We start from the raw sequence: 26105 nt of genomic DNA, 5'->3' as shown, positions 1-26105 counted from the left end.
TTATACTTTCTTTCCATTGAAGAAACGTAGAATGGCATAATTACGTATGCAACTACTGCAACAAGGTTATTTTTGGAGAGCACACTTTTAACATCTACCTAGAGTGCAAATGATAATTTTAACCATGTTTCTACTTTTGAATTGTAATTTTATAATACTTTTTTGAAAGTTATGCTAAATTGTTTGAAGTAAAAGAAAATTTGTTTTTAATTTATGGTTTATTAACCAAATAATTAGTTACTGATTATCACTGATTTAAGTCTCTAGAGTTAAAAAAAAAATTTGGGAAGTTTTTCTAGCAAATTTACTTCAATATTCTAAATGTCATAAAAGTTCGTAACAAAAGTGTTTTTTGATAAATCTGTAAATTCCCTTTTATATTAACTAATGTTGTAATTTTATATTAACTAATGTAATAATCTGAGTCAATCACTAGTAGCCTCTTACAGACCTCTGTTGATTTTTAGTCATTCTAGTACTAGGTTTTGCCCGGTGGCTGAGTGATAGAGCTTTGCTCTCTTGTGCCACAAGTCCTGGGTTCGATCCTCGAACCAGGCAAGGTAAACTCGACCTTTCATCACTTTAGTCGGTCAATTAAATGAGTACCAAGCATGTTTGGAGATTAAATACTGAGGGTTCTGCGTTTGGCTGTCATGCCACTGAGTTTAGTTTAGTATTAAGCCCTAAAACCCTTTAGTTAGGAGTAAATGATTAAACCCTTTTTATATATGTGTTTTTTTTTTTGTAGATTATGTTTAAATATTTTTTATTGAAACTAGATTTTTCTTACAAGCTTGTGTTTGTTTTGTGGTAGATGTTTATTACTTGTGTTTATATTGCAGATTGCGTTTAGATATTTTATATTTTTATTAAAACTGAATTTTTTTTTCAGGGAAAAAATGACTCTAGAAAAAGATCTTGCACAGAAAGAGGCAGATGTAAAAATTAAGAATGGTGAATTGAAAAATCTACAAAATGAACAAGATGCTTTAGAAACTATGTTAAAGCAGTTAGAAATACAAAAAGGAGAAGCACGCAAAAGATTAAGTGATTTAGATAAACAGGTATTAAAATTAGAGGTTAAATTGTGACTTATATTTTTTCCCCTGTACCTTAAACAAGCTCTGATAAATGCACTTAATAAGCACTTAATAAGTCCTATGCCTATAGTTATAAATAAATAAAATTTGATAACAGGTGCACTGGTACGTCAATTGCCATTTTATGTTCAATATTGTATAATTAATCATCTCATAAAATTCTATAACTGTATTCTTTTTTAGGATTTTCTAATTATCTATTTTAAGCAAATGTAAACTGTACCTTTAAAATAAAATCAGTATATTCTTTTACGTTAAAATCAATTTATTCCCCTAGATTGAAATTAGTAAGTAATATGACTAAATAGTCTTGTTTATTGTGAAGTTACTTTATTTGGAAAAATTTAGAAATAAATAGCTTAAAAAATCAAAGTATGTTAATCTATTACTTTTTTATGTTTCAAATTGTTTAATATTTTACTTCTTTTATAGTTCATTAAGTTGTAAAATATTTAATTCTTTTATCTTCAGTTTTATTTTCTTTGCAAAGCACATACAACTATATAGATATTGCTAAATTACTTAAAAATTACTTAATTGCTAAATTACTTAATTATAATCGAAGCATTTAATAAGGATTTTCTAAATGTTCGTATTTAAAAACCATTTATTTTCTTCTTAAATTTTTTTTTCTGAATGTTAACTATAAATGTTTTCTTAAGAGATAAAACAAAATCTAGGCCTAATGAGACTATTTTTTTTTTTACTTTTAAACTTTATAAAAATTATTATTTTCGAAATTTTGCTGCTATTGCAAATTTTTATCTGAAAAGTAATTGATTAGCTTCTAATTTTTAGCTTACATCTAATTCAATGCTATAACTTCTGCCTTCAAGCAAATTTCATTAAACCTTTCTTGAATAGAAAGTAAATAATACAAAAATTTTATAAAAGCACTAAAATCATTCTGCCTCTTATTTTTTATTAAGGAAATTTATAAAATTTTATCAGTAATTTATATATATATATATATTTTTTTTAAAGAAACAGTTGTATCTGGAATAGCTTAAAGAGTAATCTTTAATGTATTTTTCATACTGTCATTATCGTTATTCTTAGTGGCTGGTGCAGTGTAGCCTCTTTTGAGCTCTTGTGCTTATAAACTATCCAACCACACAAACTTTTAATTATTATTTTAATTTTATTCAAATAGTAAAAAAAAAAAAAAATTCTTTCATTTATATTAGACTTTTAGTGAAAAATCTTCATTTTTTTTCAATTTAGTTTTTGTGTTAGTTTATTGCCAGTAAACCTATATGAAGTTTGCCTGCATCCAACTTCTGTGATTTTAAAAAGCCATATTGTTTTTAACAGTTTCATGAGAAGTCAAATACATCTTACGCGCTAAAGTTTGATTAAGAAAGTTAAAAGCCATGATAGAATTATCTTTGATTTTTTTCTTTGAAAAATAAATTTTTATTTGTATAATATGATATAATCTTTAATTTGCACAGAAAAGAGTGTTAACTGAAGTGTATATGATTTAATTAATGTTAATTTATATCACCTTTATTATTTATACAAATGAAATATTTTGAAAGCCATTGAATTTTTCTTTTGCTACTTATAAATAATTATTTATTTCATTTCATTTTGCTTGCTTTATATTTTTTCATTTATTGGTTTTAAAGTTGATAGATAATTGTTAAAAAAAGTTTTTTTTTTATTCTGTTCTGTCCTGCATGTATTAGAAAAACTCCTTAGACCTTACCCTTAGTGAATTGATGGTTCAAACTGAAGATGAAGTCAATAAGGTAGCTAGTTGTTATTTTATTTTTTTTCTGTTTAAATATTCTTTTTTTTTTAATTTTTTTAAAAAGTTCTCATTTTGTATCTTTTCTCTGAGCTCTTCCTCATTTTCCACATAATTCTGAAGCTTCAGCTACATTTTTTTAAAAACATTTTTTAAAAAAATATTCTTTTTAAAAAAATATTCTCTTGCTTGATTTTGAATTATATCAATATTTAATATTGTGCTCAAAATATTATTTATTAATTAATCCTTAAAATGATGGTAAGGTAAAACTCTCCTTTTAATTTTTGACACTAATATGAACCTCTAAAACTGTTTTATCTTTCAACTACTTTGAATGTTGAAAGATATAAAGATTAATCATATCACTTCATTTTAAACTGGTATATGATTAACTACAAATCATATAACTCATCTTGACTAAAGTTTTGGTTCAAATTTTTCTTGATTAAGTGTGATAAAAAAAATATCAGAAGAATAACTTATTATATAAATTTGCCTTTCTTATGTATCTTGAATAATATCACTATACTTTAATTCTATATATCTAGAAATCAATTCTATTTTAAACGAATTTAAAACGTTTCTTTTATTACTAAGTTCGGATTCAAATTTAATTTTTTACCAATGGGATACCTGTATTTGTTTACGTTACAACTGTTCTTTAAATTCTATTTTGTGTAATTTTAAGTCAAACGTAAACCTACAGATAGTGTCACAATACTTTTGAATGCCTCAAGTTGTATAAAATTAGAGAAAAGAAAAACAATTCTATTCACCAAAATCACAGTTACGTAAATTATGTTAAATCAAAAATATCCTAATATTTTTCATATTATCATAATAATTTCAAAAATTGATATCAACTTTGAACTCAGCGAAAATTCTTTTGGTGAAAAACCTGGAAAAACGTATTCTTTATATTTTTTGTTGTATCATTCATAACTTGTCTATAGTATCACACGCAGTATTCATTTAAATCTGAAATAGAGTAATTTTACCCAGTCAATTATATTGTTAAAACACCTGCTTACAACATTGTGCAAGTTTTATATTGAAATCTATATTATATAAAACGCTAATACGTATGTATGCATCAATAATACCGATGATATTTCTTTTCTCGCGTTGGCAACAGTTTTAATTTTTAATTGATTGGCTTCGGCGCGCGAGAGCACGTAGTGAGCATCATATGGCTAATCTATATTATATAAAACGCTAATATGTTTTAATTGATAGGCTTCGGCGCACAAGAGCACATAGTGAGCATCAAATGTCTAATCGGGTGAATTCTCACAGAATTATCAAAAAAATTCTCACAAAATTATCTTCATCGAAGCCGATACTTTACATCAGGCGTTCAGTACTATTTCATATTGTTTTACAACACATGGTTTTAGCCCTCTGGTGGGAAAGACTTTAAAACAAAACTTACAACAGTTACTTTTCTCAACAACTGAAATTTAGAATAGTGTGATTAAGAAAAATATGTGAACTGTTTGCAATTTCAAATTAATATTGAAATGCACAGGTTTAGAATTTTCTACAGTGAATGGTTTTCGGAACTTCAGTATTCACAAAAGTATACAAAAGCTAGACGTTAGGAATGAGCGAGCAAAGTGAGCATCGGATTGCGAAGCAATTCGAATATTGGGTTATCTCTTTCTATCTCATTGCACTCACATATTTTTCAAGAAAAAGTTATTCTCCTTTACAAAATGAACTTTCATAGTTGAAGGGTACTAAAGTTAGCCTAACTATCTGGAAACTGTCATAATGGGATTTAAAGTTGTATTATGAATCCACCTATAATAACCACTAGTATTGGAAATTATTTTTCTTCTGAAATGCTGTTTTTTTGTGAATTTTGATGAATAAATACAGTTATAAATTTTATTTTATTAGAGCTCAAAGTACATTCAATGTACTCTTCTGACATACCATACCACTGAAATACCTTGTTCCATCGATTGGCACACATAGGTGAATCCTATGATAATCACTAGCCTTGGAATTTATTTCTGAAATTCTGTTTTTTGGGAATTTTAATAAATAAATACAGATATAATTTTTTTTATTTGAGGACAAAAGTACTTCAAGTTGTACTTTTCTGGCATACCACTGAAAAACCTGTCATATTTCTTCTATTGTTATGTGTGCCATAGATTAACCTTTTCTGCCCTAGACTGACTTATGTCCTTAATCAATATGAAGATATTGTGACATGACTTTTGAATTCTCAGAAAAATAATGTGTTCAATAATTACTTTGATTTTTTTTAACACAAGTATACTTTGAATGAAATACAACTGATCTGAACTTATAAAGTATAATTATGAAAACACACCGCTACAAGTTTCTGAAAGAAATCTGCTTTTCCTTAAAAAATTTTGGTATGCAATGCAAAAAACAATGATCAGTTGACATATTGAGCAGCTAAAATCTTCCATAGTTTAGTAGAAAGGAATATTTGCAGCCCCTAAAAAGGGAAGTAATGAGCTGTGAAGAAAGAATGAAATTTATGAGAGTGAGTATGAGCAATATATTAATATCATTGTGGAACATAGGTCATTGACAAAATGTAAGTATGAGGAAAAAAATTGAATGAAGGAAATAAAATTAATGTATCGATGGAGGATGCTATAAATGAAGTTCTTTAAACTGACATGAGTTCTTTAAACTTAGACATTTCAGAAGTCATATTTACATAGCTACCAACTCTACTGGTTTAATTAAAATTCTCCTGGGTTTTTTTTACATTTTTGAAAATTTCCTAAGTTTCCTGAAAAAAATCCCTATTGAAATAGAATTTTTGTACAGATTATTGCTTGAATATTTAACTAAGTATTACTAAGACATAATGAAGCGAATCTCATTTATAGAAATCAGTTCACAACTTTTTTTGTTATAAAAATATTGAGTTTGTTTTTATTTTGAACTCTCTTTCTAAATTAATTCATAATCTTTTAGCTATCTTCGGTGAATTAAATGCCTTTTAATATTCAAAATTATGAGTATACGTGATACATAACATTTCAAGTATGTTTAAAGTAGATCATAACTAAAAAATCTGGCAATTTTTGATGACTATAAAAATACCTAAAATTCCTTATGCGTAAAATATTTAGTACATTATGCAACAATTATCATGAAATTTTTATTTTGTAAAATATACTGGATTTTTTTCCTATCCATGTTGACTGTTATGTTTAGATTATGTTTAAGTTTTTTTTTATTGTGTTGATCTTTAGTTTTCTCTGAGTATAATTTATGTTGTTTGGGAAGTATAAATTTTAATTTTAAAAATTTTATTTTTATTTTTTTATTTAAAGCATTGAGGTGAGCTTTGTTAATTATGATTTTATGTTTATCATCCAGCAAATATCTGGCTTTAACACATTAGGTAAAATTCAACTCCCGAAGTTTGGGAGAAATGTGCCAAAAAATAGGTAAACACATACAATCCAACATGGACAGTTGAAATTTCTTTGCTTTGTTTCTAGAATTCTGTCATAATTTTCCCTACCATTTCCTTTAAAATCGAAACAGTAAAAAATGTTCCTTTAATTGTTTTTCAATGAAAAACAAACTCAAGATTTCTTCACTATTGATTAATCATTCAAAGCCTGTCACCACTGAAAAAAGATTGGACACTACTTCAACAGAAGAATCTATTTCACTGCCAGTTGAAAAGGAAGAAGATGGATTTTCTCCAGAAGTAAAGCTATTCTTTGGGACTTGATGTCATTTGTTTGTCTTGCAAATGACTTAATTTGGTGGTTGCATTTTGAATATTGTGCTTTAAGTATAGTTTTTTGCTTTACTGAGTCATTACTCAAGACTAAAGCTCCTTATAAGTTATTAACATTAGCTCCTCCTTAGAGAGTCCCATGTAATCCAAGAGGTGCTCAGGAGAAGCCTGATGAATTTGGCACTTGGTGCCGGTGGCGAAGGTTTTCCTGCCCTCGTTGAAAGTGAGGCACTTGATGTGACCACTAGCAAGCTTTGATAGAACAGTCCGAGTACGTCTGTCACACGGGAGGTCAAGGGACAAACCCGGTCCGGTTTTGATCCCTTGTAGCAATTATGGGTTGGGGGTGTTTTCCACTCCTCCGAGATTTTTGATTTTTCCAGAGAGTATAACTCCAAAAAAGTGCGAGAATGTAATTATAAAATGCTAATTGTATTAATTTTCATATTGTTAGAGAGAAAATGTTTTTTAGCACACTATCAAAAAGTTCAAGTTCTGTTTTTACTATGCTTATTTCAAAATAATTAACAAAAAAGAAACTTTCTTTTTATTTATTTTTTTATAAAAAAATATATTTCGATAAATTTTATTCTTTGCTATACATGCCATGAACTGAATTGGTATTTTTAAAACATATTTTTTTCTTTAAACACAGTTCTATCCTATTTTTTTAATTGTGTATGTTTTTTTCCTTAACAGATTGATGCTATGAAGAAACAGAAAGAGGAACAAGAAATGGAATTAGAGGTTTGTTGTTAAAAATTTAAATTGATTTTGTCAAATATTTAGTCTTTTAATTTGTTAAGATTAATTAAATGATATTATTTCAGTATATTGTTTGAACAATAAAATTTATGCTTATTTAGGTACAAGAAAAGGAACTCAATGAAAAGCGGGTGGAATTGAATGAGTTAAGGAAGGAAGAGTCCCAGATGGAAAGCAAACTCAGTTCAGGCAAAACTCAACTTGATGCATTGACTTCTTCTTTACAAAGTAGCACTCTTCAGATAAGTCAAGTAAATAATTTAGTATTACTTAATATTATTTATTAAATTATAGCTTATTTTTAAAAGTACTTGTAATTATAAAAGACAAATAATCCACTTTAATGCAATAACAATAGTAAATTAAAAACAATGCATGAAAACACAAAAGTATCATTCTCTCTTAATCTAACACATATATTTTCTCCTTTTCATTTTGCTTATTTGGCTCGAAGAATGAGTTTGAAGCACTGAAATTTATCCACTGTAAAAAAGCAATAAATCTTTTTTACTTGTCTCTACTTATTTGTTATTTATTCATTTATTTTTTTAAAATAAATTTAAAGCTCATTTTATAATTTGCTTTTTATGGAGAGAGAAAAAGATATAAACACAGCCTTTTTTATCCTTTTTCTTTTTAATTTTTTTCAAAATAAATTTCAAGCTTATGTAAGCAATTTAATTTTTGCATATTTGCTAAAGTGATAGTTCACAAAAATTGTACTTTTCATATTCCTACGTTATGCTTTTCAATCATATCCTCTGCTGCATTATTATGTTTTTGAAAATTGAGCTTTGAGCTACTTGTTGAAAAAATTTGACAGCTTAAAATATTTCCAACTTAATTCATCTTTGTAAATTTTTTGTTGAAAACAATTAAAGTTGCCTTGTTTGTGTATTTTTGTCCAGATTAAAATTAAAATTGATCAAATACAAGCCAAATACAATGCAGCACGGGTTAATGAGTAAAGCTATCAAGGATATGGATAAGGAATTTAATTTTCAGGGATGAGATTCTTCCGCGGATTCGCGGATTTCCGCTTTTTTTTTCAGATTTTTCCATTTTTCCCGCTAATTTCCGCTGAAATTGTTTTTTGCACAAGTTAAAATATTTTATGAGGAATTTAATTTTCCGCGGAACGAAATTATTGAAGTCCTTATTCCTCCCTCTGAAGTTTCTCTAAAAATCATTTCCTTGGGATAAAACTGGTTGACCTTTATACAGGGATGAGATTTTTTTTTGTCTCTCGAATTTCAGCCTTTTTAACATAAACTCCGATTCTCTAAAAGTTTCGTTTTTTTTATAAATATCCCGCATTTTTTTTTTTTAAATTCAGAAGTATAAATGAAGTAAAATAATTATATTTATTTATGATTTTCAAAGATAAACAGAAAATTAAATCTACGCCCTATCTGCTAACCCTTCCGCATTTTTACTTATATTGGCTATTTTCTCCGATTTCACGCACAGAAAATAAGATTTTCCGTATTTTTTATCCGTCTGCTGGATATCTCGTATTTTCGTAATTCTGACGTCGCTGCTTCTTGTATTCTGGCGTCAAAAGAAAAAAGAGAGGGAACCGAAATAGAGGTGTATTTGCTGTGAAAATATTTTTTTGCTCATTCAATTAATCTTGCAAATTTTTATTTATTATGTCTAAACAAAAACAATACAAACAAGCCTTTTAGAAATCCCAAGTCCAGACTCTGCAAATATCTCGATTTCTATTCACACGATTTTAATATCAATCATCGATTTTCGTATTTACCTGATTTAAAAGTTGCGCATTGCGATTCTTATTTACGAGATTTAAAAATCCAATATCGTGTTTTGTATTTATGCATTTTTAAAATCGCGATTTCATTATCAAACCTCGATTTTCGTATTTACCTGATTTAAAAGTTGGACGTTGCGATTCTTATTCAGGCGATTTAAATATTGTACATTGCGATTCTTACTTACGAGATTTAAAAAATCAATAGCGCGATTTGTATTTACGAGCTCTTAAAACCCTACGTAGCAATTCATATTCACGCGAGCTTAAAATCCAATGTCGTGATTCGTTTTTGCGGATGTAATATCGCACGATTTAAAAATTATGCATCGTGATCTAAAAATTTAAAAAATCATGATTTGTATTTTCGCATTTTTTAAATTCGACGTAGAGTTATATATTTACGTGATTTAAAAGCCTCATATCGGGATTTATAATCACATGGTTTACAAGTTTAAAAATCGCACTTTTTTGTCAAATTTTTGTTTATATATATATATATATATATTCTTTTCTTGGATTTCCTCTTTTTTACTTTCTGACTACTCTCATCCCTGAATTTTTGTCTGTCTGTTGAAATGATAATAATTCTCTAAAATTGTACTTATCATGCTCCTTGTCTACACTTTTCTATTATATCCTTGGATGCATTAGTAAGTTTTTGAAAATCAACTACTTAAGGATAAACTTGATAGCTTATAATACTTCTTTTACTTAATTTGACTGTAGATTTTTTTGTTGATGACAATTACTTAACTTTCCTTGTTTATTTTATTTTCTTCTAGATTAAAATTAAAATTGACCAAATACAAGAGCAACATAGGTTAATGAGTGAAGCTATCAAGGATATGGATAATGCGGTTTCTTTTGGTGATTTCCGAAATGTATCAGACTTTACTTTGAATGGCTTTTCTACACCTAATGATGACATAACCTATATTTCGCCAACTGTAAGTATGCATTTGATTTTGATTAGATTTTTTATCACTTTGTAACATATATTGTGTTTATCTTTTATTCACATTATAAAGGTCCATGAAAGTTTTTATTATTGTAATTTGTTTACGTATATAAAAGAAATTCTAATCTCAGCTATATTATAATTTCATATATTAAATACAATGATTGCATTTCTGTTCTAGTTTTACACTACATAATTTTTAAAAATAATGATCAAATATCTGAGTTTTGAAGGCAATCCCCCCCCCCCTTTTTTTTTTTACAAGATAGCTAATTTCTGGTATGTTGGGAGTACATGTCATTTACGAAGAAAAAAAAAAGAAACCTAGAATAAGTGTAATATTTAAAAAACATAAAAAATATCAAGTCTCCAAAATTTTCCATTCAAACCATTACAGGGTGGGGCACTGCTAATTTATTGATTCCAATACATATGATGTCCTTGAATCTTAAAATTTGTAGCTTTATGGTATATTTAAAATTTTTTCATTATGTTTCATTTTTTGAAACACTCTTGAAAAAAATATTTTGATTTTTTTATATTCTTCATGTTTTTTTCTGGTCGTAAGTATTGTTTTTTTAAAAGAAAACCTTAATATGTAAAAAAAAAGAAATTATTATGAAAATTAATTGTACACATTAAAATAGTTTTTGATAGGAGTAAATCCATACAGAGTTATCCATATCTATCACATCGGTTATAATGCATCAATAGTTCTCGATCAATTATTGTCCATCTTCATTACTGGTGTATAAGTAGACCCCCTGATTTTTGTAAAATTTTAGGGGTTCAAAAATTTTATATATACATTTTGATATATGGTATTTTAATTATTCTACTTGTGTGTTTCTTTAATAGACAAGAGCGTCTATTTTATTAATAAGTACTGGTCTCACGACTTATACCTAGTCATATTTAGTTAGTTTTGATGGTTGTTACATTTGTGTTTGGTGCAGTAAGACCAATTCTAATTCTTCTGCCATTAAGCTATACATATATTGTAATCCATAAAAAAAATAGTTGGTATTATCGCTTATGGGCTTTTATTTTGTTTTAAAAAAATTTTTACTTCCTCCTTTACTGAATGCATTGTATCATATTTCATCATATCATATCGTATTGTATCATATTTGTATCAATGCTCTGTGTTACTTTCATAAGTAACATGAAAATTTTCTTGCGGAGCATGACTGAAAATATACACTAAGTGCAAGTGCAGAAAAAAATTACATACATTTTAACTTTCAAAATTCTTTTATGAGTCTGGGCTTTTGAGCTTAATTCGATGTTCAATCTTTTTTTCATATTCAAAAGATAGTTTTCAAGTGTTTACTGTAATCAACTTGAAGAAAATAGTAAATGAACTATGAAGTATTCGATATAATCACTTTACTATTCAACAAATGTGCAAAAAGTGCCTGACTGTATCAGAGATGTATAAAAAATGTGTTTTGTTACAAAAAGTTAGTTTTTAGTTCATACATCATTTAATCCCACTTCTAGAAGAAAATTGTTTATATTTCCAGAAAATATTGTTTACACAATGATAATTATTAAATTTATTGTTGTTTTTTTTATTGAATTGGCAGATGCTAAATTAGTTAGATTATACAAGTCTAAATGTATTATTTTTTTAAAAAAAAAAATTCTTCATAAAATGCATTGCATCGAATTTATACTTTCCAAATTATCAAATTTATACAGCTTTGTGGTAACTTAATTTGTTAGAAATTTGGATACTAAATTTTTTTATAGGTTTAGTTTCTTCACACTACAAATATTAAAATCTGTATGGTTTGTCTAAAAGTATTTGCAATTATTTTTATGTTAGTACTTTGATTCTATATTAGACTGTATCAAAACTGCATTTGTTATTTAGTTGCAAAATAATTTTTAAGAATGCATGAAATATTTTTAAGGTCCCAAAAACCTTTGATGAAGTTGAACCAGCTGTAATTACACCTGTCAATGATTTTCAGGTAATCATATTTTATCATCTATTTCTTTGAAGAGAAATTTTTAAAACTTTCTTATTATTCACAAAATATGCACCTACAGTTAGGTTAGTGCTCTAAACATATGGCTCCATGCTCTATGAGGCATTAAGAGAATTATGTCAATTCAGGCATACTTATAGAATTAATTATTACTCAACATGTAAATATGTGGAAATCAAATTGGAAAATTATTTTGAAATAATAATAATAGTTTTTGATATCTCTGTAAACATTCGGTTATGTTTGTTTGGATTGTGTGCATTTTTATAGTTCATCAACTGTTGGAGTATTTTATATTTAAATGTGTTTTTGGATTTAAGTAGTTTTTACCATGTTTTAACCCTCTGGTTCCGCAATCTGAAATGCAATACCTCCCTCAGATTGCAGAAACCCAAGATTCTTCCCTACCTCCCTCAGATTTTCCCAAAAATTTGTTCCTAAACTTTCTTCCCCTCTTTCTCTGCACGTTATGATAGTCAACTCACCTTACCAATGGTAAGTGCTAAGGAGTTGAAACAGGAGACTTTTTAGGGACGAATGAAGGTTGTATTGAAAAAATCATTGCTTTCTGGTTTCTTTAATTTTAATACATTTTGTTGTTGAGAAATAAAATCAAAATATTTATTAAAAATGTACCTCGAAATTTTTTAAATAAGGAGTTTTTTTTTTTTTTGCACTTCATTATTATAAAATGTAATTTTTTTTAAAATAAAGAACTGATTTTGTTCAAATTTCAAGTTACTTCATTGATTATTTACATAATGAGCATACCTGCCAAGTGTCCTGTTTTTTAATGAAGAATCCTGTATTTTACAACTATCTCCTGGTTTACCTGTATATTCTCAAATTTCTCTGTATTTGTTGAAGGAATTTAAAAAAAGAAAAGAAAAAAAAGATGCCAATAAAATAATTGATGATGACAGTATGTTGAGTGTTTATATTTTAAGTAATTATAGATAATGCTTTTAAAAATCTTATTTAGAGATTAAGAATTATATACATATATTTTACTTCTCTAACTGTAAGTGCTTATAATATTTCCTATTTTTATAATATTTCCTATTTTTAATTTCTCTTTTTGACTTACTTGATTATGCGTGATGTATCAAAACTTTACTTGTTGCCTAAAATATATCGCTAGGAAGATCTTCGTTATTATATTCTTGTTGGCAGGTATGAATGTGACATAATTATTTAATCCTAATCAATATAATTTTCAAGATCTAAAATTTACATTTTTTTTTTCAAATTTTGTTCTTCAAAATGTGGAAGCGCATTACATAAATCAAATTTATACAGGCAAAAACTAAATTTATTTTAATTATCTTAGTAAATAAATTTTTTAAAGAATATATATTTATATTAAGTATTAGTTACACTCAATTTTACTGATTGAAAAGCTAAAGGTTAAAAGTATTATTTTTTATGAGTTAATAGTATAAAAGAGATTCATGTCATATGAAATCTATTCAATCGTCATATATTTTCAAAAAATAGAAAGGAATTACATATGTATTAATGATTAAATTAACTTTTATATTATTAATGATAAACTGAATATTTTGATGATTGATAAAATTGATAGTTTTTTTCTAAATTCTAATTAATTTTGCGATTGTAAAATTATTAATTTTTTTGAAAAATCAATTAGTTTTAAAATATAAGTTAGATGATTATGTATATTTGTGATTGATCAGCAATAATTATAATATGAGAGTACAGGTTGCATACATATAGTTGTGAAATACTTGTCGAAAATTGATTGATTATCACTTACCTTGAGGTATTGACACATTTTATTAATAAATAGTTCAAAAATATTTTTCCCTATGTGCAAGTCAGGTATTTATTAAAGGATGTGTCAGATGATCTTTAGAATATTCTTTAGAATACATATTTATTAATGAAATTCAAAATTAATAAATTAAGATTAATTTTGAATTTTAAATATAAAGATATATTTATGCTGAAACTTCTCAGAAATTCTTGTAAATAGGAATCGATTAAAAAAAAACAAACATTTTATTTCCTTTTAAAGTGAAACAAGATTTTAGTATTTTAGTGATTGACAATAAGTTGTAAAAAAAAAAAAAATTCTTTCACCAGGTTTAAAAATTTCTTTCTTTTTTCTTTATATGAATAATAAGTTGCGATTTTATGGATTCTATTTTCCTTATGGACTTATTATGTGGCACCTGAAGAAATTCTGAATCTAATACTGATTGCATAAAGTGTTTTTCAATTTTGTTCTTTTTTCTCAAACATTTAAAATATTTAACAGTACCTTCATACTTTTATAATTATAGTATATTTTCTCTCATAATTAATATAGCATGCTTTATGAATCATGAAAAAAATAAAAACAGTAAAAAAAAGCTCCTTAATTAGCTGAATGTTTAATTTGAAGTTTTACTTAATATATTTTTAATTCAATTATGTAATATATAGTAGTATTGTTATAATGTATCAACAAACAATAGTCTGTCAGGGACTGAATACTTTGGTAAATTAAAAAAATATTCATAAAAATAATAAGATGTTTCAATTTGATACAAAATAACGAATTGAAAAATTATTGTTTGCATATTATTACACCTCAGTACCCCTCTATTTTCCCTCTGAGCGGTGAAACCCTGAACAAATTTATAACACGTTTTAATCATAATTCCCCACATTTTTATATAAAAAAAATTAAATAATACTGGGTTGACAGCTCCTATTCGTGTTATACTCTTACTTTTTTTGAATTATAGATATTTTATCGATATTTATTTTGTTTAAATGTTATATTGGAATCTTTCCAGGAGGATCCATTCAAAAGTAGTGATCCCTTCGAAGGTAAAACAAATGGATTTGCTAGTGATCCATTTTCTGGTGAAGATCCATTCAAATCTGGTAAGATGATGTCAATATTTAGATGAGTTTCCTAATTTCTTTATGTTTTTTCATGGAATTAGTTAACTGAAAGTACCATTAAAAAGAATTTGTTTCATTTATAAATTTATTATTAATATATATATATATATATATATATATATAAATAAATAAACCATTCCATAGTCAATCTTCTATTATTTTCTGTTCTCTTAAATTGAAAAATTCCTAAATTCTCAAATTCTCTCTAAATTGAAATTTCATACTATAGTGGAAAACATATTTTATCCAATCCTCAGAGTAAATATATGCATATCTAAAAACACATGTCAATGCTTAATTGGCATATTTGTAAATTTTAAGAAAGAATATAATTTTTTTCCCCACCTTAAAATAACTTAACTATGGAAATGGACCTGCAGTATGTGAATAGGCTGTTCATAGCTATTGATATATGACAATTCTACTGCTGACGTTTTTATTATGGCTTGGAGAGAACACAATAATTTTAATATATATTTTTTAAAGGCTTTTATTATGTCTTATTATTTTATATGAAAATTTTATTTTGTCTTAATAATGTTTTGGAGAATTTTATTTTATCTTATTAATTTTTTAACGATCCTTTGAATAAGTTCCTGTACTTATCTTAAAATTGTTAGTATCTAAACCTCTCCGTGATAATGTACATTTTTATTTGATTCGATTTTTTAGAGTTATAAAGTTTTAGTTAAACATTATTAATTTCGTTTAGTTAAACATTATTAATTTAAGTTGAAAATGTTGCTCTTTACTTTTGACTCTAATGATTTTGTTACACTCTTTAAATGACATTTTGTACTATAAATAATTTTTGCGTAATTAAGGTTTTAATTATTATTTTGTGAAGTTTGCTTGTAATTTAATTTAATGAAACTGAATTTTTGATATGTTTCATCTTTATAGTTTGTTTCACTTAATAATTTTTTAATGATAATAAATTTTTGATTGATAATTAATGCTATTCAGGAATATTTAGTGTCTAGAATTATCTCTTATTTTATAGATCCTTTTGTTGATACTAATGTTGCAGCAGCAGCTAGTGATCCTTTCAGTGGAGACCCTTTCGAAAGTGCTTTTAATGTAACTGCATCACAATCAAATAAAGTGAGAATTTTGATTTGAATATTTTAGGATATTCTAACTGCCACTGATTTTCTGTAATTTCTGCGGGTTTTAGCTTCTGTTTCTGATTGCTGAAGCTTTTACAAATATAATATTGATTAGTAAATTATTAATCATTTGAATAAAATTAATATTTTTAAATGTTTTTTTTTATCCTTATCGTTTTTTAAAAACATGGCAACTTATAGAAAGTGAATTAAATGTTTTATTTTGATAATATTGCATATATTAGAAACTTTTAATACAATTGATCAAATATACAGTTCAATCGGAATTTACAAATTATTAAATACTATGAATAATGTTTCTTATGAAGGTAAAGTATGAAAAAACAGCTATTTGACTCTGCAAATGCATTGCTTTCGATAGTATTCTTGAATATCTTTTTTTTATTCAATTTTTTTATTTTATAGTCAAAACTTTATAAAAATTGAATTAAATCAAAATTTATAGTTTAAGGCTTATGAATTCCTTTTTCATTTTTGTAAATTGGTTAAAAAATACATTTCTAATTAGTTTTAATTTAGTTTACTGTATTATACATTTTTAAACATAACAATTCGTTTAAAAAAAAAAAAAATTCAATACATATACATTCTTTTTCACATATTTTTTTTACTTATAACTTATGATTCTTATAATATTAGAGCAAAAAGTTCCGTTATACACTGGTTTTAAAAATTAAGAATAAATTTTAGACATAATAGATTATATCCAGAACTAATGTATAGATTTTAGTGAAATTTACTATCAACATAATTAATGTAATACAAATTTAATGACCTTTTAACAAATATGTCTTTGCATGATCATGTGTATCACTCATCTAAGTTCAAAGTATGAAGCTGAGGATAAAAGAATAGGTTAATTTGGTCCTGTTTATGGAATAAGTATGGAATTTGTTTGCTCCAAAACATCTATCTAGAATTAGATATGAGAAAATAAACCTTCCATGTAATAGTTTTTTGAGTGAAGGGCCAAGGGAATTGGACAGAGCCACAGTTATTTTAAAAAAAAGTGTAAACGTTTTGAAGCCAAAAATTTTTTAAAAAAGGAATGTGTCAAAACCTCCAGCGGATTAATGTCGGAATTAGGCAGTTTTAGAGTTCTTGGGGCAGTTGGTCATGATCATCTTGCAGTATTGATTTCACTCCTTTGAAGGTTTTTTTGAGAGATATCACACTCTTAAATTGCTCTCTAGAGTGTCCCTAGCATGCTTTATCGAGATCAGATCCGGAGACCTGATTATCAAATCTACTTGACCAAAGTCTGCACTTTTTCAGAAAATTGTCTACCAGGACGAACTCTGTGTTGTCATGTATGACCTTAAAATGAAAATAGGGATAACCTCACCTTTGAAAAGGCAAACAAAGAGTATCAAGGGCTCTTTTCTATACCTTGTGCTAGTCAAAGTTCTAGTTTGTAAAAGATGTAGGGGGTCTGCAACTATTCAACATGATGCTTACTCGGACCACCAACACTAAGCTTCCATAATAGTAAATTTCTTAATCATTACACTGGTAACATTAGAGAATACCAGTTACATTAGACTCTGTTCAAAAGTTAAACTCTTTCATATGAAGAGAACCAGTGGTTTGCCAAAACTTCTCAAGTATCTGAGAAAACAACCATTATGTTAGCCCTGCGTTTGCCTTTTAATGGATACAGTTGACCTAAATTTGATTTAGATCCAGATTTGATTTTGAACAGTCAGATAGATTATGATTTTCTGAGAAGTGAAAATATATACTTAATAGATTGTTCAGCAAAAACTTAAGATCTCGACTCTATGAAATATGTCTGAAATGCTCTGGAAAGTGCAATTAAAACTTGCAGACACCCTCAGACAACCAACTAGACCCTAAAAATAGTGTTGAATAATTTAGATCAATTTCTACTTAACTGCTTTATTTCCACCGTTTTTGTTTGAGAGTGTATTGTATGTGTGTAAGAAGGGGGCCATAGTTTAGAACAATTTTTCTTTTGTTCAATTCAGTAGCTTCTGTTTCATACCTTCCAAGTCTGATGAGTGTTACACATGATCAGGAGTGTGAATGTTATCATAACTGGTGAATGTTCATTATATATGTATTGTATCAACTTATGTGCATTCAAATTTCATAAAGCATTATTATTTTCTTTAAAGAGTGATCCATTCTCTGGAAGTGATCCATTTGGGGGATTTGATGCTGCTTCTACCCCTACAAACCCTGGTAAGTAGTTGCATCAAAATTTATTGCATTTATCTAATAGTGCATCACAGATCTGAATCTACTTATTTCTTTTTTGCATTTTGTATTTTTGAAAACTCTAGCTTTCCAAGCTCTAACTCTAGGCAAAATTGTGTAAGCTTTTCCCTGCTACTAACTTGTTACCCATAAAATAATATTGAGATAAGTTAGTTTTTGTTGCATTGGCCGGAATAGCCTGGTTGGTAGGTTGTTGGGCTCATGTTCGTGAGTTTGAATCCTTCCGGCCAATGAATCCCCATGTATTAAATTGTGACTAGGGCACTTTAAATTAGTTAGGGTCACAAAATCTTCCAAGTTCCTATAACAAATCAATACCCCTGGGAGTACTGAATTGGACATTGATCTTTCTCTGATTCAGGTCAAAATTATGATCCATGGAGTGTGAATGGGTCCTCCCTGTAAAACGGGCTGTGATGTGTGTATGGCTGAAGTCATACTCTTGGCCATAGATAACGCCACTGAAAAAACAAGAAATTCACTCTCTGCCTTAAAATAGCTTGGGTTCTCGTGGCAGGATTGCCGGTATTGGCAAGTGACATTTGTTGTAACAATGCAACCTGTTTAACCCTTAGCCGTTTTGCAAAGTTATGCAAATATTTCCCTGCCAAGTGCAGTATCTCCATTGTGGTAAAATAGGTTTTCTGTACAGGAAAGCAAGCAGATTGGGACCAAAATTGATATTAGCTAAAGGTTTTAAGCTTAGAAAGAGCCAGAGCCATTACTTAGATGGTTAAAATTATTTTATTCTAATAATTTTAATAAATGTATTAATACTTATTTTTTGTTTTTAGAAAAAGATCCTTTTGATCCGTTTGGTTTATCTCAAGCAAATTCTAATCAAGCTCCTTCTATGGTATGTATGTCTTTTTGGTTTTAATTTGTTTATGGCAGATTTTCAATTGTTCAATGATTTAATTTCACTGGGTCACTGAATTTTCTGAAAATTTTGTTAATAGATAAGAGATAAATGTTCAGCTTATTAATGGGTAAAACTTTGGTGCATTTTTTGTTGAAAGAGTTGGCTACGCACCCTGTAAAAAAGCATCTGAAAGATAGACGTTTCCAAAAAATGAATGTCTAGATATGGGACTTTGTACAGCATATTTCAGTTGATTATGTTAGTTAGCATCAATAGTCATGCGCTGAATTGGCAAAAATAAAATAAAAATTTAACAATAGTTCAATAAAACGTAATACAGAGACAGCATGTCTTTTCAATTGGAAACTTTCGGTCTTGATTCAACTATTAAATTGTTGCATTAAAAGTATTTGTACAGATATCACTGCATTTTGTTTTTCTAGTTTTGTGTGCTCATTAATTGTGATTTTTAATTTTCTATTTTGATAGAGTTTTGATTCAGATCCTTTTGGATCCGATCCATTTGAAGGAGCAAGATCTGAGAGTCCTACTCCAGCTCTCCCACCAAAAAAGAGTAAAGCACCTCCTCCAAGGCCAGCTCCTCCCAAATCAGGATCTAGCTCTACTGTCAAACCTGGACCAATGAGAGCAGCACCAGCACCACCTGTGCCTCCTCCTCCTACAGTAGATCCCTTTAAAGCAGCAGATGCTGAAATTACGAGCAATAATGCAGCATTTCCCGATTTGTTTTCAAAAGCACCCAAGTCTCAAGATGCTTTTGATCCTTTCTCAAATAATGTGACTTCATCGGACGGTTTTGCGAATTTTGATAATTTTGCTGATTTTGATAATGTTAAGTGAAAACTATTTTCTGTTAGATTCAATTGCAAACAGATTATTTGAAATATGTATGTAAATTTTTTTAACATTAGGATTCTAATGTGCTGTTGAATAAGACAATTGCTTGTGCTGTAGGAATGAATCAGTTATAACAAGTTAATGGTCTGACTAGAGTTTTAGGTTGATGCAAAATGTACGGTGAACCAGTTGGAATATTTTCAGTATGGATTTTTCATTAAATATTGTTTTAGTATTTTACATTGCTAAAATTTTGTATTATTTATTTTAAAAGTTTCTGATTCTTTTATAAACATTAATCTTATTATATATGGGTAATTTTCAATAATTTTCACATGCAAAAATTTTTTTACTATTGCGTATTTTTTTTATAAATTGCTTAGGTTTTATTTTCTTAACCAATTTTTAGATTTAGAGCTTATTTCATTTCATTAACTGAATTTTATTTATTTTTAAGAATTAACTACAGTTGTTAAAAAGTTTTTAAGGCAATACAGAGAGTTGTGCCACATGCCAATATGAAAAGTTAGTCGTATGCTTTGTTTGGAAACTTTATATTTAGCTAAACTTACATAAAAGGTTTAGGAATAGTATGATGAGAATTGATTTCATTATTGAAACTAGTGCCTTCCTTGTCTAAAACTTTAATACTAATAATTTTTTGTATGAATTATTTTTCATGTCTGGCATGTTTAGTTTGCTGTTAGTGAATATTTTTCAGGATAGGATACTAAAGATCGGTTTTAAAATTCATTAGGTAAAAAAAAAAATTTTCATTCTCTTTATTTTTTTTAAAGAAATGAATTATACTTGTCAAGTGAAAAACTGCCCTAACTTGATTGTCCTAGATTCATGAATTATAGTTATTCTACTGATATTAATTTTTTTTTTTTTTTTTTTTTTTTTGTGGAAATTTGCTTACTGCTGTGTCCTTATCACACTATAAAGTAGGCGTAAAGCACTTTGTCTTAGCCTTACAAATGTGTCTTCACAATGTGTAACTAATGCTTTACTGTATGCTGCCATGTTCCAATGCAAAGTTGTGTTACCATACATCTACATACAGCTAAATAGTCTTGAAATGGTGCTTTGCTGTATACTAATCCTGCTTAATGTCTTCCTTTAATCAAGTAATTAGTGTATAATCCCTGTTTTCATCTTCATCACTTCACTATCATAATTACTTATGATTTATTTATTTAAAAGTATAATAAAAGTTATTTTTTTTAAAAAAAAGTTTGTTTGCTAATGCTGCATATTTTATCAATTGTTTCTACTTCCCTTTTTATTTATTTGTTCTTAATTAAATTGCCCTGGTTCTAAAAAAAAATATTTTTAAAAAATTCAAAAAGTTTCTTAAAATAAATATGAACATCTGAATTTTAAATGTAAACTTGAACATAATTTAGTTGAATTGATCAAGTTCATTTGGAATGTTAGTATGCACAATCTTCATAAAGTGTCTTCTAGTGTGTTTTTCTAATTTTTAACTTTTTAAACTAAGTTTTAAATTGTTTTGCCTTGTAAATAATTGTTATTTTATTTAGCTTAATTCATAAAATTTTCAAAACTTGTCTAATTGTCTTCAAAGGTTTAAAATTGTATGTTTATTTGTTATATAAAGGGTGTTTTATATACTGTATTTTACCAATTACCATAATGAATGTGAATAATGAACTCTGCTTATTAATAATGGCATGACCCATTCTTGAAGTTGCAAATATATCATTATGAATTTAAACATACCAATACATGAAAAAGACTAAAAGTCCAAAAATGATTAATTATATTCTTTATTCAAATATTATTTTTAATATAGACTTAATTACTTTAAATTTAAATGAAACATAAGGTTTAAAATAAGAGCATTTCTTGGGTAGATAATTTTATTGCATTTTACACGTAATATTTGGCAAATAAATTAATGTTTTCTGTACTCTTTTATTTAAATTTTTATTCGGCTTAACTATTATTTTTAAAATTAAAAAATTTTAAAAATTTCTTAGCATTATTTAATTACTATTTGGAAAATGTGTTGGATGTAATGCAAGGTGTTCCAAAAATGATCATCAATTAGAAATATCAGTTAATAAAAAACAGATAAAAATATACAGATTGCTGGGTTTTGCTTTGAAGACCAGAATATTAATTCTTAATAGTTTCACAAATAATTACAAATAAATTACTAGATAGTGCTACTTTTTGGAAAAAAATTATAAAATTAACTTTTCTGTTACATGTTACTGAAATAATGCTGCTGCCTACTGAAACAATTGCTTGGCCATTTGTTAAATTTGTCTTAAAATTTCAATAAGTTGTTTCTGCAATTGGTGGCTATTTTGAAAATATTGTACAAGAGTTGTTCTCTCTTAGTGCCATTTTCTGTTTAACTTTTGTTTTAACATTTTTGTGTCCAAATTTAAAAGTTGTCTAGAATAAATTCTTTAGTTACCTAAGCAAAATGCAGCAAGCTGAGCAATTCAATCTCTTTATATTTTTCTTCAGCTGATGTTTCAAATGGTCAGTCATTTTTGGAACACTTGGTATTTGTTCACAACAATAAAAAGTTTACTGAAAAGGTGTATGCCAACTCTATCTGAATTAACTTTTAAGCTGTGATGTTTTAAGGTTTGAGACAATGTGCTTGCTTAACAATCCTGCTTTATTTCAATTGTGTCTACTGTCACTTGCATCCAGATATAAATAAACTTGTATGTGTGTGCTATCTACTGAATTAAATTAGTATCAAGAAAAAGTCATATGCAATATTATCAGACTACGTATCTAACTAAAGAATCTTGTAAATATTCATTGCCTAAGTGTATTTAAAGAATAACATACTGTTATAACAAAGTAGATCGTACTAGAATCTCATATTGACTGGTGTATCTTTAAGCTGAATGATGATATATATGGCTGCTGTGTGTAAATATTATTAAAAATTGAAAAGCATTCTCTTTTAGTTTAGAAACTGCATCACTTTCATAAAGAAAAAAAAAGTTAACCAAAATGATCTATTGTTAAGAGTTAATATATAAAATGTTTACCTTTATTTTGTAAAATTTATGAAATAAATTCTATCGATAAGTTAATAAAAAAAAATAATAATAATTTATGCTTCATAAAAATGTTTGAATAACTTAGTTGAATTAGTTTTTTCTTTTTCATTTTTAGTACATTATAAAGTCAATCTTGAGATAGGTGCAAGTGATATATTAGTGCTCTAAAGATACTAGTGTTCTGAGCCTTGAATTTAAATTTTTAAATTCAGAGAAATTATTTTCAGTTTCTTTGTATTTAGATGTTTAGTTAAGAAATTATGTTGCAATCTATGAAAGTTGAGCAAATATCTAGCAATAGGAATCTAGATTCATAACAAAACAGTGTCATGTCTTTTATTTCTAAGTATTTACTTTGTTTTATTTAATTTAGTGAATTTTATGTAATTTCTTATTTTGGTAAATTTAACATAATTATAAATAATTTTGCACTTATACCTGGGGTTTCCAAATTTTTTAACTGCCACACCGAATTGTCCATTAAACCCAAGGACTGATACTTGAGGGAAAGGCCTAATATTAGGAGGAAAAGTGTCAATTCTCTCTAGCCGTGGAAATTTTAGAAGACCCGCTTTTCCCCAACAGTTGCAGGACTATTTAAAGCATTTACAAAGGTATTATTAATTTTTCTGCCTCCCCTCTAGTTACATATTTATTCATTCTTCCTCTATCTCATTCATAATACCAACATGTAGTTTTAAATGTACACAAATTTTTGTTTTAAAATTACCCAACAAAACAGAGATGTATGACTTCTCAAGAGTGTCATTTAAGTGTTCAGTTTATAGGACAAATATTATATCCTTAACTACAATAAAATAGTCCATTTCTTTTTGTATATCAGCTATTATGTTTCTTTTGTAAGTATGTACTCTGTGCTTGAACATTTTATATTGGATCTTAGTAAGCTTTTTTGTTTGTTTCATATTTTGATAAAAAAAAAAAAGAAAATTTTCATTTTCAGAAGTACATTTTCAGAAACTTTCAGTTCAGGAAATTCATAATTGAATTTTGCTCAATTTTCATAAACAGTTCTTTTTATACATATTTCAAGGCCAGATTCATAATAATAAGCTAAGTGTCATGTTACAAAAATAGCTTATCAGCATAAACATGTTTTATTTATTGTTCATCAATAATTTTTTTGCTTTGTATGTTTGTATATATCAAGACTTTATAAATTTCCTTATCACATTGATAATAATCTTGTATATTTCTGTTTCTTGATGTACATGATATTTGAAAACAGTTTTAAAAGTTATGCTGAAAAATATATATAGTTTATTAACCGAAGTTGTATCAATTTATTTGGTTGATAATTATTTGTAAATGTTCACTATATTCATCAGACCGTTACTGTTTCTATGAAATAGCATTTGTTGATGAATGTTTTAAATAAGGTCATTTCTCATAATCGTTGTTTTTTCTAGTCCTGATAATCATGAAGTTTATTTATGAGTTTATTTCTTCACTATGTCTGTCATAAGTGTTAGAACATCCGATGTATGTGTTACAAGACTGTGGAAAGATTATGAGAATTGTGAGTGATTATATTAAAAGTATGAAATAATTTTTCCCAATAAATTTTATTATAAAAGAAGTTTTTTTTTTTTCATTTATTCATTCATATTATTTTAATACAATGAAAAGGAATAGTTACAGTTAGACTGAATTTATAATTTAAAAAGAAGTTTGGCATATGCATTATTAAGATTAAATACATCTTATTTGTAAATGTAATGGATATATCGTATGTGTTTTTTATCATTATTTATATTTTATAGAAAAAACTAAAAATTTTGTAATAAATTATTTTTTTATGCAAAAATATGTAAAAACTAAACATATTTTATAAAAATAAAGAAGAGAAAGAAGGACGTAATATGTTTAAGAAGACCCTATAATTGAAGTAGTGGAATCATTCATTTTTTCCTGACTTAGTTAAAAATGAATGTAATAAGAAACTACCGAAGCCCAGACCATTTATAAATGAATGTTTTGTTATACAATCATAAATAAATAAGCAAGATATAGCTATTGAAATATTCTCTGTTAGACGTAATTATTATACCATTACTATTAAATTATTATTTCTAATAATTGCCAAAAATTCTGCAATGTTACATGGCTTGCAGTTTTATTAGAAATAATAACTAAGTAAAAAATATATATACCTGAGTTGTTGCTTTTCATCTGAATTGAATGAATTCCGATAATCTAATTGAGATAATAAAGCTGGAATTTTTTTCATACTTAAATAGAAAGGGGAAAAAACTATAATTGTGGAGAGCAAAAATATTTTTTCTTGTAGTCCTCCTTCCAAAAAAGACTGCTAGTTAATAGTGTTAAATTAATATGAACTAAAATTTTGTTTGATAATTGCATTTATTTATTATTTTATTAGGACACTTATTTTATATATTTATTATACAGTCAAACCCCGCTATAATTTAGTAATCTTTAGCTGATGAGCAATCCTCAACATCAGATATGGAAACACTTCCCGACTCTCGTATAATTTTTCCTGAATTTGGCGGCTACTTTGAATGCTGAACCAATTCAATAATGAAGCTAACAAGAAAAATGCTTTTTTCCTACATTCCATGCTATTGATGGTTTAAAAAATCGTTATAAGTTTATTTTGAAGTAGAAGTTTCAAAATTATTATGAATATGCTCTATAAATGAAGAAAATAAATCAGTCGAAGACAGAAAAAAGTTCAAAATAAACTTCCTTTTTTTTTTGTTCACTATATCCACAGAAAATAGCATTATACGTGAGTAGCAAGGCACGGGAGCGAACATTTCGTTCACTATATTGGGGTTTTGACTGTATTATGATTATTATAACTGAATAAAAAATGAACAAAGGGAACTAATGAGCAGCTAGCACCTTTCATCTAATTTTTTTCTCCACTTCGAAGAAAGACAGCAGGTTT

At 27.1% G+C, this 26105-nt stretch overlaps 1 protein-coding gene across 4 annotated transcripts in view; it reads left to right on the top strand.

Moving 5' to 3' along the window:
• Positions 1-21438, top strand: part of LOC107446574 (uncharacterized) — a 38824-nt gene extending 17386 nt beyond the window's left edge. For 2 of the 4 annotated variants that reach the window (XM_087168972.1, XM_087168974.1), the window contains exons 13-23: positions 893-1064; positions 2792-2854; positions 7304-7351; positions 7471-7620; positions 9929-10093; positions 12024-12083; positions 14906-14996; positions 16021-16121; positions 18286-18352; positions 19183-19244; positions 19740-21438. In XM_087168972.1, the coding sequence (XP_087025098.1) occupies positions 893-1064; positions 2792-2854; positions 7304-7351; positions 7471-7620; positions 9929-10093; positions 12024-12083; positions 14906-14996; positions 16021-16121; positions 18286-18352; positions 19183-19244; positions 19740-20111 (1351 nt within the window). In that variant the 3' untranslated portion in view covers positions 20112-21438. The remainder of the gene's footprint in view (positions 1-892; positions 1065-2791; positions 2855-7303; positions 7352-7470; positions 7621-9928; positions 10094-12023; positions 12084-14905; positions 14997-16020; positions 16122-18285; positions 18353-19182; positions 19245-19739) is intronic. The other 2 variants (XM_087168973.1, XM_087168975.1) reach the window with 1 other exon arrangement.
• Positions 21439-26105: the final 4667 nt, after the last annotated feature.

The sequence above is a fragment of the Parasteatoda tepidariorum genome, chromosome 8, assembly GCF_982258835.1.
Source record: "Parasteatoda tepidariorum strain Cologne lab strain chromosome 8, Ptep-v5.0, whole genome shotgun sequence".
Taxonomy (NCBI): domain Eukaryota; kingdom Metazoa; phylum Arthropoda; class Arachnida; order Araneae; family Theridiidae; genus Parasteatoda; species Parasteatoda tepidariorum.
The sequence above is the reverse complement of the archived record's forward strand: the minus strand, read 5'-3'. Positions and strand labels throughout refer to the sequence as shown.